Source organism: Macaca nemestrina, chromosome 8, assembly GCF_043159975.1.
Source record: "Macaca nemestrina isolate mMacNem1 chromosome 8, mMacNem.hap1, whole genome shotgun sequence".
Classification (NCBI taxonomy): Eukaryota; Metazoa; Chordata; class Mammalia; order Primates; family Cercopithecidae; genus Macaca; species Macaca nemestrina.
Genome location: NC_092132.1, coordinates 117,500,667 through 117,515,756, shown reverse-complemented (window position 1 = coordinate 117,515,756; position 15,090 = coordinate 117,500,667). Strand labels below are relative to the sequence as shown.

Here is a 15,090-nt window from a genome sequence, read left to right as displayed (position 1 = left end):
TAAAATAATTATTTATAATAAAATAAACATAAATTGTACACATAAGGATTGGAAAGAAGGAAATAAACTATTTGTCTGAAATAATATAATTATTGCTGAGACATCAAATGCAATGTTGAAAAAGAGCAGTGATGATATCTCTACTTCTCTTTTTTAAAAGCACCTTTAATATTTTTTCATTAAAGATATCTTTTTTATTTTAAAGATATTTGTTGGGTTAAAAATATTATCTTCTATTTCTAATATACCACGAATTGTATTTCTTAACTCTGAAGAACTATTTCTGTCAATTTGTTTCTGCATCTGAGGTGATTATATAATTGTTGTTTTTTAATTTGTTAATGTGGTGATCTCACTGATATTTTTGATAACATAATTATTTTGTCTTTTTTAGTATTGGTTAGGAACTATTTCCTATTTTTACTTTAAAAGGCTTTGTATAAAAATGAGATTATGTGTTGCTTTAAAGTATGGTAGAAGTTAAATGTGGAAACCATGTAGAACTAATGGTTTTCCACATTTTATTTGATGGGGGTGTGTGTGTGTTTGGGTGTGTAGGTTTATGTGTGTGTGTGTGTGTGCATGTGTTTGTTGTGTTTTGAGAGATTTTAAGCCACAGTTTCAATTTCTTTAACAGCTATAGAGCTATTTAGGCTTTTTATTTCTTCTAGGGTTATTTCTGGTAAGATATACTTTCAAGTAATTTGTTCATTTTGTCTAAGTTTTCAGAGCTGTTGACATTTAGTTATTTGCTGTCTACTTTTATTTTTTAGATCTACTTTATGTATTATATCTTCTTTATTCAATATTTGCATCATTTTTCTCTTTTATTTTTTCTCCATTAACTTTACAAAACTTTTGCCTATTATGCTAGGTTATTTTTCAAAGAACTAACTTTTGATGTGGTTTATCTTCTCTATTTTATCTTTTTGTTCCTTTTTCGTTGTTTCTTATTCTTGTTTTTATCATTTCTTTTATTCTTATTTCCTTGATCCTATTGTAATATGTCTCCAAAACTATAAATTATTCCTAAAGCATTGCTGTTGTTGTATCCCAAAGCATATATATTTAATATTTTCAACATATTTCTAAGAATAATGATAAAGAATTGTTGCAATTTATTCTAAGCCCAAAAAATTTTTAGCAGTCTATTTTTTTTAATTCCTAAATCTAAAAACTATTTTTATTTGTGTTTTGGTTAACTTCTAAGCTCATTGTATTGTGATCAAAGATCATTATATATAATAACTATGTTTTTGTAATGTGTTGAGGCTTTCATTTTCTGTCAAGTAAAGTATCATTTTGATAAATATTTGTGTGTTCTTTATAAAAATTAGTTCCTCTAAATGTTATTTGCAGAATTTATAAATATTAAACATGTGTGTTCAAAATCCATGATGATTGTTTTCTGCTTGCTCTATCAATAGTTTAAAAAGATATGTCAAAATCTCTCATGACAGTGGCAGATTCATCAATTTCTCTTTCTAGTTTTCTTCATATTTGCTTCCTAAATTTAAAAGTCATTTTATTAAATGTATAGTTGTTTAAAATGTTATGCCTGTTTCAGTAATTCAATTTTTTAAACTAAATAGTGAACCTCTCCATCCTTAGTAATTACATTTTTTAAAAAAAATAGCATTAACTTGATTTGTATTTTTTCATATCACTATGAGGGATTCTACTAAATGCACCAAATAAGTTATAAAAACCTCTAAACGCAGAATCAGTCATCTTTTTTACCTCATTGCTGCCACATTCTTTTTTGTCAAGGAGCCCTCCTTCTTTGGAACTTGAAACCATATTTAAATGCTACTTGGCCTACACAACATTCATTTCTGGATCTGCAATGAAGTGGGAGGATCTGAGGCGAGTTGCGGTAAGATCTAGTTGTTTTAGTTCCTTGTAGTTTTCCTAAGTTGCAACAATTAAAATTACAAGATATATTGCTTTTGGAAAAGATATTATTTCAGTTTCTTTAACTGGAGGAAAATATAACTTCCTCAGCTTTAGAAACAATTGTAAAGGAAGTGTAGTAATTGACCTCCAAATCTGATTTCACAAATGTCAAGCAGACCTCACTGTTTGCCAACACTTATATTTAAATTATTTATTTCACAAAATTCTCTATCTAAATCAGTTTTATTTTATCAGCCTAAGAGGTCTGTAAAAGGTATGGATAGCAAGGTGTGTTTGATCTTACCACACAAATAGAATTCTTACCAGAAGGCAGATCTCTGAGTCTGTCAGCTTTAATCAACTTCTCCTCCTAAATGCATGAATATGCTTTCCAATAGGAAAAACATAAAGAAAAATAGTAGAAATCTCATTAAAGTTGTGACTAAAAATAATGAGCAACAGCCAACCCTCTAGACAGGTTTGGCTTAAGATCAAAGGCAGCTTCCTGTCATGTTCTTAGTCTCGGAGAATCAACAAACAGAAAAGTTTCTGTTTAAAGCCAAGATCTATAGAGTAAACATGAAGAATTGACAGACCCAGAAAAATCTTTCTCTTTCCTGTAATTTAGTACTGTAAGAGCCACTTCAGTAATTTTCTAGAACTTTGAAATTCACACGCCACCAATATTGAATAACTGTTTACTTTGAGCCAAGTGGACTCCCAGTTCCTCTGTTCTTTACTGTGCTGAAAGACAAATAAATACACAGGCAGTTGCTTATAAAGGTCTTATGGCTTATCACTAGGCATCAAACAATGATGATGGATGGTAGGAAAAATATAACTTTTTATTTTACCCACTTGAAAGCAATCTTTTACCTATGTCAGAGACCCTGTGCCCTGGCCCATCAGCTGCAACCCTTGCCTTTTGCGGCATTTGCAGGACAGCAATCCTGATGTAAAAGACATCCTCATTACAACTCATTCCCAAGTGTGTCCTCTTTTTTGTTAGCAATTTTATTACAAAATTCTAAGAACACCCAAAAGGGGAAGACCAGAGCATTTCCCACATAATTAACACCATGGCTCCTGTCCAATCTTGAAGGGTAGGTGGAATCTGCAGAGGCATGCCTGATTATAGCCAACCCTTTGTGCAGTGATTCCCATGCTGAAGATATTTCCAACATTATGAGGTAAGAATCTGGTATTGTATTGTGTATGCTGTAATGATTATTTTTTTCTATCTCTCTTAAATTAATGCCTGGTACATAAGCATAAACAGGAGAAAATGCCATCTATCATATCACTAGATTCATCGTATTCCAAGGTTCTGCCTACTTTTTGCCCCCTCCCCAAGACTGTGCAGACAGTTGCAAAGGAAAATGAAAATAGAGCATCCTGAGTGTGAATGTGCTTCTCCATATAATTCCCTGAAGTTTCATATGTATAGTAGCCATCTGAATTTAAGAAGCAAGCATACAAATAACTGATTATTGTTCAGATAGCACCATTATAACTAATATCCTCTCCTCAAAAATAAAGATGCAATTTTATCCCTGTTAGTACACTTTATTTATTGGGATTTTTCTCTAGTAGCTATGGTGAAAGATTATGTATGGTCCGATATGATGTACTTTTTGACCATCAGTAAGTATTTTCCTTCATTTTTTTTTTTCTTTTCTGTCTTTTTTTTTTTTTTTTTTTTTTTTTTTTGAGACAGAGTCTCACTCTTTGTTGCCCAGTTGCCCATGCTGGAGGGCAGTGGTGTGATCTCGGCTCACTGCAACTTCCACCTCCCGGGTGCAAGCAGTTCTCCTGCCTCAGCCTCCCAAGTAGCTGGGATTACAGGCATGTGCCATCACACCAGGCTAATTCTGTATTTTTAGTAGAGATGGAGTTTTACCATGTTGGTCAGGCTGGTCTCGAACTCCTGAGCTCAGGTGATCCACACACCTCAACCTCCCAGAGTGCTCGGATTACAGGCTGAGCCACCACGCCTGGCCTGACCATCGGTGAGTATTTTCAAGATGTTATCATATTAAACTGTGAACTCCGAGCAAGAATGTAACTTGTGATAACAAAGCTCTAACTGTGATTATGATGGCAATGGCATTTTGGCTAATCCAGATGAACTTCCAATCTCCAGAGTAAAATAAATACACATAGCTGAAGGTGACATTATATATAGCAAGAAACAGCTGAAAATTTGTACCATGCATAATACAGTAAATATGAGGTAGATCTTAGTTTCTTAATTTGTAAAATGAGGAAGTTGAATTAGACAGTCTATGAGCTATTTCAAGCTATAGACAACTATCAAATTTCTATTTTTACCTGTAATAATAAGGTTTGGGTTTGAAGGCTAAAACATGAAACTGTTGATTTCCTCCTCAAGAATTGGTCTCTGAAGAACGCAGTCTTCTAATACCAAGAGATAATCATTCCATAGATTTGGTTGGCAAAGTTATGAAAACAATGACGCTTTTCTGTGTAGGCTACTAAAAACATTTTTCGAAAACAACATAACAATAAACTTTATTGTATGCCAAGTTTTTCTACGCTTACCTACATATCAGTTTAACTCTGAATTAAATTATATTACAAAGCCCTTGGGCTATGACACATGACTAATGAGAGTGTTTGGGGTTTATATAGGGTGCTCTCTATCAAGAACTATGACTCTACCACCAGAATCATCATACAGATACTGCAATCCCATAACAAGGTATAGTAACATTCTAGCGTATTCAGTCTGCTCCTTTTATCTGTATAGCTAGACTAACTTTTTTATTTTCTAATGGATGTGTAAATAAAAAGTTTTTGCTAATCACAGGTAAAATTTGGAATTTCATTAAGATGGATAATCACTCAACAATGTAAACTGGGGGCAGAATTAGAGGTTTAAGCCATTTGACCTAATTTTGCAATTCTAGCTATTTTTGTTTCAAAAAATGAGAGCCATTGACCACTAACCACTTTCAAATGCTGAATTTGTTCTTATCATTTTCATTGACCTGGGCACCACTTTTATGTGCAAAAATAAAGAATATATGATTGCAAGAAAATTTTAAAAAGAAAGACATCCATCCACAAGAGCTTTCTTGAGGTGTGTTTATTCCTAATACTTGACCTGCTTTGTACTATGGAACAGGTTTATCTGCCAAAGATTCCCAGCTGGGACTGGGATGCCGGAGACAACATCATTTGCTTTGCTGAATTAAAGCTTGGGTTTATCGCCCAAGGCTGTTTGGTGCCAGGCTTGTGTACCTTCCTAACATCTCTATTTGTGGAGCAAAACAGAAAGGTAACCTTGTAAATTAATGTCAATTCTTGGCTCTGTCCCCATGTCCTACATATTAAGATCAGAAATAGAAAAAAAATTTGAGAAAAGCATCAAGGCCCCAAGAAATGAGATTTGACTTCTGCTTGAGCTGGGAAAGGATTAGAAGATCTGGATTTAAAAGTCCCAGGTACCACACTGACCTTGAAGAAATCATTTATTTTATTCCTGCCTAAGAATATTTATCTACAAAACAGAAAAATTATAACTCTGCTTCCTACCTACAGTCCAGTATGTTTTCAATCAAAGTACATTCATCAAGGTAGAAGCATTGAGTTATTGAAAGCGAAAATATAAATAAAGGTTATATTATTAATGAAGGATTCACATATTTCAATACAAATTAAATCCAAAATAATTTGTATAATAATAATTATATTCATCAAATAGAAATAATGATCAAATAGTAATTCAAATCTAATTTTTCCAGGTTGTTTTAGGGAGAATTCCATGCAGGAATAATAACAGTAACCACATAATAAGTGCCTACTGTCTTGTGTTTCCCCTCAATAATATGTTCAGTTAGTAACCCAGCAGTGAGTTGGTGAAGCTAACTAACTTGATCATACAGTAAGTTAGTGAGCCACAGAGCTAGGACTGTCTGGTGCACAGTGTTGTTACCATAGTGCTCTATGTCTCTGGTGTTATTTCCACACAATGTCTCACATCAAGATTTTTGATGTTTTTGTCTGAGACAAAGTAAGGGGCTAAAAGTGACTCTTGGGATAAATTTTTGTAGCACAAAAGGTGGTCTTCCAAATATCATTTCCATGAAATGCTCCAGCCAAGGCATGCAAGCCCTTGGCTGGTCCTGGTCTTCCTTTTCTAAAGCTCTTGCAGAGAATGACCTTACTGTCTGTTTAATTCTGAGTCCATGCTTGCCTTTCATACACTTGACTTCCCTCCTGACCTCTCTTTGCTTGCTCTTTCCTCTGTTCTCTTTTTCCCGTGTTCAGTACAAATGTTTGCATCTTTTTCTGTTTCTTCCCTGGTGCTATTTAAGGAAAAGCAAAAGAAGTAAGAGGTGCTCTGGCCAGCTGTATGCTAACTGCAACAAATGGAAAGCTTCTGTAATTCCTTCTGTGAATGTAAAGAGATATAATATACAGATGTAAAGAAATAGCAGTGAGGGTGGAGGGAATGAGCCTTCATGCAGCTACAACACACAAGTTTTCACTTTCATGTAGTGTTCACTGTATACAACCTAGAAAATGGTTTATAAGGACATTGTCTTTGTGTTGCATATTTAGAAAGTAGCAGAGAACTTCAGTATTTCTTGTGATTATTGCGCTTTCAATCTCCATGGCTGGAGAAAGTAAATGGAAATAAATGGAATGTGAACTCTATATGAAGACTTATTCTCCTTCATGAAACTATAGAAGATAGAGATATAAAAACATACTATTGTATTTTTCTTATTTAAAGAGTTGTGGCCAGGTATGGTGGCTCATGCCTGTAATCCCAACAGTTTGTGAGGCTGAGGCTGGCAAATCACTTGAGCTCAGGAGTTTGAGACCAACCTTGTCAACATAGTGAAACCCCGTATCTACTAAAAATATTAAAAAAAAAAAAAAAGTTAGCCAGGCATGGTGGCATGAGCCTGTAGACCCAGCAACTGGGGAGGCTGAGGCAGGGGAGTTGCTTGAACCCAGGAGGTGGAGATTGCAGTGAGCTGAGATCATGCCACTCCACTCCAGCCTGGGCAACAGAGTGAGACTCTGTCTCAAAAAAATAAATAAATAAAATAAAAATAAGATCTAGAGTTGTAACCTCCCCACTGAGGATGATCACCTGTCATTATTTATACAAGATGGATTTTAGCTTACAGGAATTGAGAGATATTTGTGGTCTACTTAATGATTTTTTGAGTGAAGTCTGAAACCTACTTTCAGGAATCCTTACTGAACAGCATCAGGCAAGATGTGTGAAAGCTGCATTATTCTTTGGTGCTTTAGGTTCTAAAACAAACTATCGACTTTGGTTTAATGGCTGGGACTCCAGAGTTTTATGACCGATTTCTCTCAGAGTAGGCCCTTACTTTCTCTGACTGTCAGTTTCTCTACCTATAAAATTAAAGTTATTAATCTCATAACTGGGTTTTTCCAAATATTGAGTTAATATTTGTAAAACTTCTGAGAACTCAGACTAAAGGCCTTGAATCAGTGCCATGTGTTTTAATTATATTGATCATATTGTGAGAAATTGTAGCTCGAAGAACATTTCCGGTTGGTCCTCGGTTCAGAGCATGGCCTTAAACTTAAATTTACATTAGATCTGATCCAACTGGCTTACTTGAGCACCCAGATTCTTCTATCCAAAATCCTCCTGTTTTCCTTTCTGATCTTTTTAAATCTATCTCAGGAAGTCTTCTCCATCCCCATGCTATCGTTTTTTACCTTCTTTCAAACATCAAAACATTTAGATTAGAAACACTAAGCCAATTTCTTTAGTTATTGGAAATTAGTGGTATGAACCACCTAATGATCAGAGCCCTCCTCATGAGAGGACTGTAAAAGTAGGAAAAGGCAAAAGATTCATTCAGCTGAATCTTGGTGGTGGAAGTAGGCACTGGATTGCCTGAAATAGTCTGTCCTTTTTAGTAGGGCAGAATTGTTTGTCTATGTGTTTGGTTTTGCTTTGCTTTTTTTCCCAAACTGCATGATGACCATCTGAAGAGAATTTCTGAACCAGTCATAACTCTCCACAGCAACAGTGCTCCTAAACGTTTAGAAATTCAAGATTTTCATCTGAGATTCTGGGCTTTAAGAAGACTGTCTTGCTATATCAGAACAGTGTGGTGGTGATTCTCTTGGCAGTAGGTGGAGAAGGATGAGGAGAGGGTCTTACACAAACGTCAGCCACAAGTTCCTAACAGCCTTTCTGTTGGGTTAAGTGCATTTAGCCGTTTTGAGATATCTTTCTCCTTTTTTTACATCTCCCATTTTTCTGGAAACCTACTGTTTGCCTTGATTTCTCCATTCTCTCTTCCATGCATCAGGATGGTCCTTCAAGTTCATTTGAACTTATGAAGGGTTCTGATACTAGACAGAAGCCATGAGTATTTTCTTCATTGAGGTATATGGTTAGTAGAAAACTAAAATATTTTAAACCAATCTTGAATAGTCATATCCAGAGAGAGATAATTTAGATTCCACATTAACTTTCCCATCTGATTTTTACTAACTCAAAAGCTGAAATCAGGACTTGGCAATGGAGAATTCTCACTGCCAGCAAGGAAACTTGAACGCCATCTGGAAAGAAAATAAATAATGATGTGTCTGCCTCATCCTGAACTCTGGTGAAAATAGTTAAGATGGAGTTAGCTTTTTAGTTATTCCTTTAACATTCTCTAGTTAGGCACTGTGATAAATCTCCTTTTTATGACTTACATGCAATAAAGACTCATTTGTGCTTAGCAGAATATGCAATGTGAATTCTAACGTTCCACATTCCTTGTCATTTTGCTTCATGTGGCATGATTATGTATTCCAGGTTACACCTAAACAGACCTGGCAGAAACACTTCTTGAATAGCATGAAAAACAATATTCTGACCCAACGTCTCTCTGATGACTTTGCTGGAATGAGCTTTCCTGAAGTTGCCCGGTAAGTGAAGTGAAATTCTTCCCTCATTCTTCAGACAACAACATTCTTTCAACAACGTTCACTGAGGGCCCACTATAGGCCAGGCTCCATTACAAACTGAAGATCTAAGAAGGGACAGCCCAGGGTCCCTGCAACTTAGCAGTTCACAGTTGGGGTGGGGCAATTTCATCTCTGTCCCAGTTGGTGCAGTGGCTGTTGGTTACTTTAGGTAGTTTCACTTACAAGGGATCATTCCATATTGGGAGTTATTTCCTCTAAGATGTTGGTTTCCTCCTAGGCCCAGGGCACAGAGTGTTAGTTATTTTTTTGTTCACTGACCCCTTGCTCTCCTTATGACTCCTCGTCTTCTTTCCCAGGCTCTGCTTTCTGAAGATGCACCTCCTGTTGATAGCCATCGAATACAAGTCCCTCTTTACAGATGGTTTCTGGTACCAATAAGTCTGCTCATCTCTTCAGTTTTGTTTCTTTCTTTTTTTTTTTTTTTTTCTGGAGAATCTTTGTGATTAAGACTTTTTCCAAAGATGCAGCTATAACTAAGCTTTTTCCCTTTGGTGGATTGGCTGAGAGGAAGCCTCTGGGGGTCCCTGGCTCCTCTGCTGTGCTGTCTCTGATGGCACGGGTTAGGGTGGTGACCCTCTTGGATAAACACTTCCCTTTTGTTCCTCAGACCCTACCCCAGTCCTCTCTCAGGAGCAGAGAGGAGAAGAAATGGTCACCTTCTCAGAACTGTTTCTTTCAATATTGCCAGATCTTGACCATGAAATAATACCACAAAATTGAATTATTTGTAATAAAAATGTTCCCACAAACACTGGCCATGAAAAGTCAAGGACAGTGCTGGGCATGGTGGCTCATGCCTGTAATGCCAGCATTTTGAGAGTCCGAGGTGGGTGGATCACTTAAGGCCAGAAGTTCGAGAGCATCCTGGCCAACATGGTGAAACCCAGTCTCTGCTAAAAATATAAAAATTAGCAAGGCATGGTGGTGCACCTAGGCCAGTAATCCCGGCTGCTTGGAAGGCTGAGGCATGAGAATTGCTTGAACCTGGGAGGCAGAGGTTGCCGTGAGCCGATATCATGCCACTGCACTTCAGCCTAGGTGACAGAGCAAGACTCTATCTCCAAAAAATAATTTTTAAAAAAGGAAAGCACAAAATATGCCAAAATGGGAATCTGACCTGCTGACTGGACAAAGGCTTTTGTTGATAGAGTAGATAAAGGAGATGTTACATCACCAGACATCAGCATTTCCCAAAAACCCATAAGTGAATAAATATGAAAGTAAGAGAAGTTATCACGTAATGCAAAATAAAATTCAGAGCAAATGAAATACACATGAACAAATGGGAGAAAAGGGGGAAAAGAAAGACAAATACATACTATAATATAGAGAGAAAGATCTGTTAAAAAAAAAAAGGAAAAGGGGTGGGGCTTAAATGGGATGAGGGCAAGAAAGACTGTGTGTTGGCTCATGTGTACTTTTTAGCGAAAAATTAACTTGTGCTAAATAAGAATTAACAGACTAGATTCTGATCCTGACTCATTTGCTGGCCCTGTGGCCGTGGAGAAGGATTCATCATTTGTAGAATGAGGAAATAGAGTTAATGAAACTCTAACACACCTTGCTGTTCTAAAATTGACATTACCAGAAATTGTAAAATTATAGGAAAACATTCAAAATGAAATAATTTTCAATTATATCAGATGGACTATAAAGGAATTATATGTGAAAAGTTTGGAAAGAAGCAAAGACCTGTCTGAGTTGAGAGGTTGTAGAAGGCCTCTGGGTAGAAGACGTCAGTGGGATATTGTAAAAAGCAAGTAATTAATAAGAGAATAACAAGTAGTATTGTCTGTCTGCCTAAGTTGTGTTTTAAAATCCTGCTGTGCTCAAGAAAATCTCACAATCAAAACCTCTGAATGTAAACATCTGCATAAATGGGCCTCCTACTAGAAACAGGTCATAGTAAAATGGGTAGACTCGGAATCATAAGCCAGGTAGTTTGGGTTTCAGACTGGCCCAAAATTTTATCAAGTTTTAGTAACAACTTTGGCTTTCAACCACCTGGCTTATATGTCAGAATTACTTGTATAAGTTTTTTTGTTTTTGTTTTTGAGATGGAGTTTCACTTTTGTCGCCCAGGCTGGAGTGCAATGGCACAATTTCAGCTCACTGCAACTTCCACCTCCCAGGTTCAAGCGATTCTCCTGCCTCAGCCTCCTGAGTAGCTGAGATTACAGGCATGTGCACCACGCCCGGTTAATTTTTGTATTTTTAGTAGAGATGGGGTTTCACCATGTTGGTCAGGCTAGTCTCAAACTCCTGACCTCAGGTGATTCACCCACCTCAGCCTCCCAGAGTGCTGGGATTACAGGTGTGAGCTACTGTGCCTGGCCTGTTTGCATAAGTTTTAAAGACTTATAGATTCCAAAACCCTACTTTTGACTGCAAAACCAAGGGTGAGCCTGAGAATTCTTTCTCAAGTCTCCATGATATATTTGGTTTATTCACTGGAATCTGGAAACTACAACCACATGCCCTTAAGATCCTTTTCACCTCTTAACATTCTAGATTTCTGTAAACTTTATTAAGATGATGGTTAGGACATTACAGACCAGAAACATGAATATTTATTTAGTAACTAATCCCACGTAGATTTAAGAGGTCCTGTTTACTACCTAACACACATATACCCCAATGGAAAGGGGATTTACGGAAACAGAGATTTAACTTTACCTTCTCACTTGGAAGTCTGGTGAATCAAAGGGATTAAGTTCTTATTTGGCAAATGTATTGATAAGAACATTCCCTTACATGATTGATACTTTGTGACCAACACTGCTATAGACCTGTTACATATGTTAACTCTTGAATAATCCTCACAACAGTGCTGTGAGATGGGTACTATCATTATTAGTCTCATTTTACAGAGGAGGAAGCTGAACCCCAGAAAGCTAAATGATTTTCCCAACCTCACACAACAGCCAAGTGGCAGAGCCAGGATCTGAACTCAGGTCCTCTGGCTCCAGGGCTGTACTTCTGTAACCATCCTGTAGTAAATTCACTGCTGCCATTATTGGTAGAAGGAAGACAGAACGTTTAAATAGTTGGACTTTAAACAAATATATTGCAATTCTGAGGAGAAAACCTATCTTTTCTCACCTTTTAATTCCTCTTCTAATTGGCAAGTTTGAAGAGACTGTAAGACTTGCAAAAGGCTTCGAGAATTATAAGAATTTTTCTTAGGGAATTATTTGTCACCTGCTAACAGATGAAGCTGGATCTGACCCCAGTCACATACTGTAATGATTTTGTTTCAGGAACAAACATTCTCTGATAGAGCAACTGGCCAAATCATAAAGAGGGAATCAACTAAAAACACATTAGGAAAGTGTTTAAGAGAGGCTCACCTCTTTTCTCAAATACAGTCAAATATATGTTTTATTGTGACAGTATCTTCGTAGCTAGATATTTAATATGAGTTCAGAGAAACCTCTCTCCTTAAAAAAAAAGAAAAAGAAAAATAGGAGCGGCCGGGTGCAGTTGCTCACGCCTGTAATCTCAACACTTTGGGAGGCCGAGGCAGGTGGATCACCTGAGATCAGGGGTTTGAGATCAGCCTGTCCAACATGGTGAAACTCTGTCTCTACTAAAAATACGAAAAATCAGCCGGGTGTGGTGGCATGCACCTGTAATTCCAGCTACTCAGGAGGCTGAGGCAGGAGAATCACATGAACCAGGAAGGCAGAGGTTGCAGTGAGCCGAGATCGTGCCATTGTACTCCAGCCTGGTCAACAAGAGTGAAACTCCATCTCAAAAAAAAAAAAAAAACAAACCAAGGCTGTGTAAGGCACAACTAAGCATGCAGCTGCTACTTAGTGAGCATCAGCCAATAATATTTAAGGGGCCACAGTTGTATTTTCTTTTCCTTCCAAAGTTAAGACCAATTATTTCACTCATTAATATAAGTCAGTAAATACGCAGAAAAGGCCATCCATTGTCTTAGGTAGTAATCTACCTGAACACAGCTATACAGCCTGGGTCTGTTCTTGGCCTGAGACTGAAGAACTTTGGCTGTGCAAGCTCATTTACTTTTGTGAGGGTTCTCTAACACTTGAAAGGTGTGAGTATCGCAACAACAGAATAAGCTTTGCCAGAATTAAAACTTCACCTCATTCCAATGTGAATACAAGAGGAGGGATGATTTTTAAAGGAGGAAAGAAGAACTTCCATTCTGCAAAAAGTGAGAGGAATTATAGGGTTGTAAGACCTCACCATAGACATCTGAAATGAAGGAAATAAAGGCAGGAGATCCTGATGAACAGGGAGAAATGTGGGTAATTTGAAAAGCATGGCAGAATACTGCATCAAAGAGTATCATGGACAGAAAATTATAATACAATATTTTCAAACACATAAACCACAAGAAAATAGAAAATCAAAAGGTTCAAGTAAGATAATAATAGAAATAGTTCACATGGTTCCTGCTCTCAGAAATCTGGCAATCAAAATAAACAAAACCGAAGTCAAAAGAAATGCATAACCTCAAAAGCTGCATAGTTGAATACAAGAAACTTTTGAATCCAGCTGGTTAGTTAAACATTAATTTTAAATGGCAAGTGGCCTAAAGATGAGCACTACTAGTATGATGCTAATCCTGGAAACTGTGTGGTCTCAGCATATTTGTCATTTGATAGCTTAAATCAAAAAGATATCGTGCACCTGAGTGGTCGGATCATCTCAGATGCGTGACAGAATCCAGGAGAGGCTTCCCCGCAGGTCCACTGTGTGTTCAGCTCATTGATCAAGTTGTTCCCTGGCTGCCCTCTGCATAGTCAGCCCCAATCAAACAAAGAATCACAAATGTCAAATTCACACTCTCCACTGTGTTTGGCAGTAAGAGGAGGTTGAATACGATTAACTTAGCAACTTAGAGAATCCATTGATCGTAACAGAAAGAGGCACCAACTATTGCCACTGAAATCAGAGGGAAACATTACTGTGTGTTTATTTTTCGTTTCCAGTGGTCTGATACTAAATCCACCTGCACAAGTTAGGATACATAAGAACACACTAGGGTTCTTTATTGCTGAAACACCAAAGGAAGTCAAAAGGTAATTTTTTTATTACTTTATGGGGGAAAAGCACTAAAGCAACTACAGCTTAGTGGGAGGCCCACTGAGTCAGCACCATGCCTCCTTTGTGTTAAGACTCACATAAGTCATTCTTGGTTTTCTTTCATTGTCCAGAGCCTTGTTTTACTGTTCGGTCTGTCACGATGATGTGTTTATTCCTGAGCTAATTACAAGCTGTGGCTGCAAAAGCAGAAGCCGGCAGCACGTCACAGGTAATTGCACTTTATTTCTGGCCGTCCTTAGCCCAGCCTCTAGGGAGCTGCCTGAGGAAAGAGAAGAGGGTTCCATCTCTTAAAAGGCAATGTCCATTTAAACTTGGCCAGGAAGTGGCAGACATTTCCTCACTGGCCACATGAGAGGTGAGAATCAGTGTTTTAGAGCTGGAAGAAACCTAACTAGTTATCTAATTCAATTCCTTTAAAGGCAGGCAAATGTGTTTTAAGAGATCCAGTCACTTTATTCCAAAGTCACATAGCCAGTTAGTGGCATCACCAAACTCAATCCCAGGCATGCTGACTTTCAGCCCATTGCTTTTTCATGATTTCACAGTTTTTCACAACTTCAGACTGAAAATTCAGCCTATATCTGACCACTTGGTTGGCCATGAGGATCTACTTCATGACCATACCTTGAGTACTCTGTTTCCTTAATGGATAGTAAGAAGTTTAAAGTTTACTCATCCTGACATGGTGCCGAGGGAATGTAATTTTTCTCTATTTTCTCTAACTGAACTCAGCAGTTTACCAACACCCTTTTCCATTTAATGGCAGAAATGGAAAAATTAATCTCAAGCATTCATAATCACTTAGTCCCTTCTGGTTTAAAATTTAGTCTTGGCCGGGCACGGTGGCTCACGCCTGTAAACCCAGCACTTTGGGAGGCCAAGGGGGATGGATCACAAGGTCAGGAATTCAAGACCAGCCTGGCCAAGATGGTGAAACCCCGTCTCTACTAAAAATACAAACATTAGCTGGGTGTGACAGTGTGCACCTGTAATCCCAGCTACTTGGGAGGCTGAGGCAGAGAATTGCTTGAGCCCGGGAGGCGGAGGTTGCAGTGAGCCGAGATCATACCACTGCACTCCAGCCTGGGTGGCAGAGCGAAAAAAAAAAAAAAA

At 37.5% G+C, this 15,090-nt stretch overlaps 1 protein-coding gene across 4 annotated transcripts in view; it reads left to right on the top strand.

Moving 5' to 3' along the window:
* LOC105476597 (potassium calcium-activated channel subfamily U member 1) overlaps positions 1-15,090 on the top strand; it is a 166,682-nt gene that overhangs the window by 51,427 nt on the left and 100,165 nt on the right. For all 4 annotated transcript variants that reach the window (XM_071068397.1, XM_071068396.1, XM_071068394.1 and 1 more), the window contains exons 11-18: positions 1,771-1,876; positions 3,004-3,086; positions 4,549-4,618; positions 5,045-5,197; positions 8,726-8,838; positions 9,195-9,266; positions 13,863-13,952; positions 14,088-14,185. In XM_071068397.1, the coding sequence (XP_070924498.1) occupies positions 1,771-1,876; positions 3,004-3,086; positions 4,549-4,618; positions 5,045-5,197; positions 8,726-8,838; positions 9,195-9,266; positions 13,863-13,952; positions 14,088-14,185 (785 nt within the window). The remainder of the gene's footprint in view (positions 1-1,770; positions 1,877-3,003; positions 3,087-4,548; positions 4,619-5,044; positions 5,198-8,725; positions 8,839-9,194; positions 9,267-13,862; positions 13,953-14,087; positions 14,186-15,090) is intronic.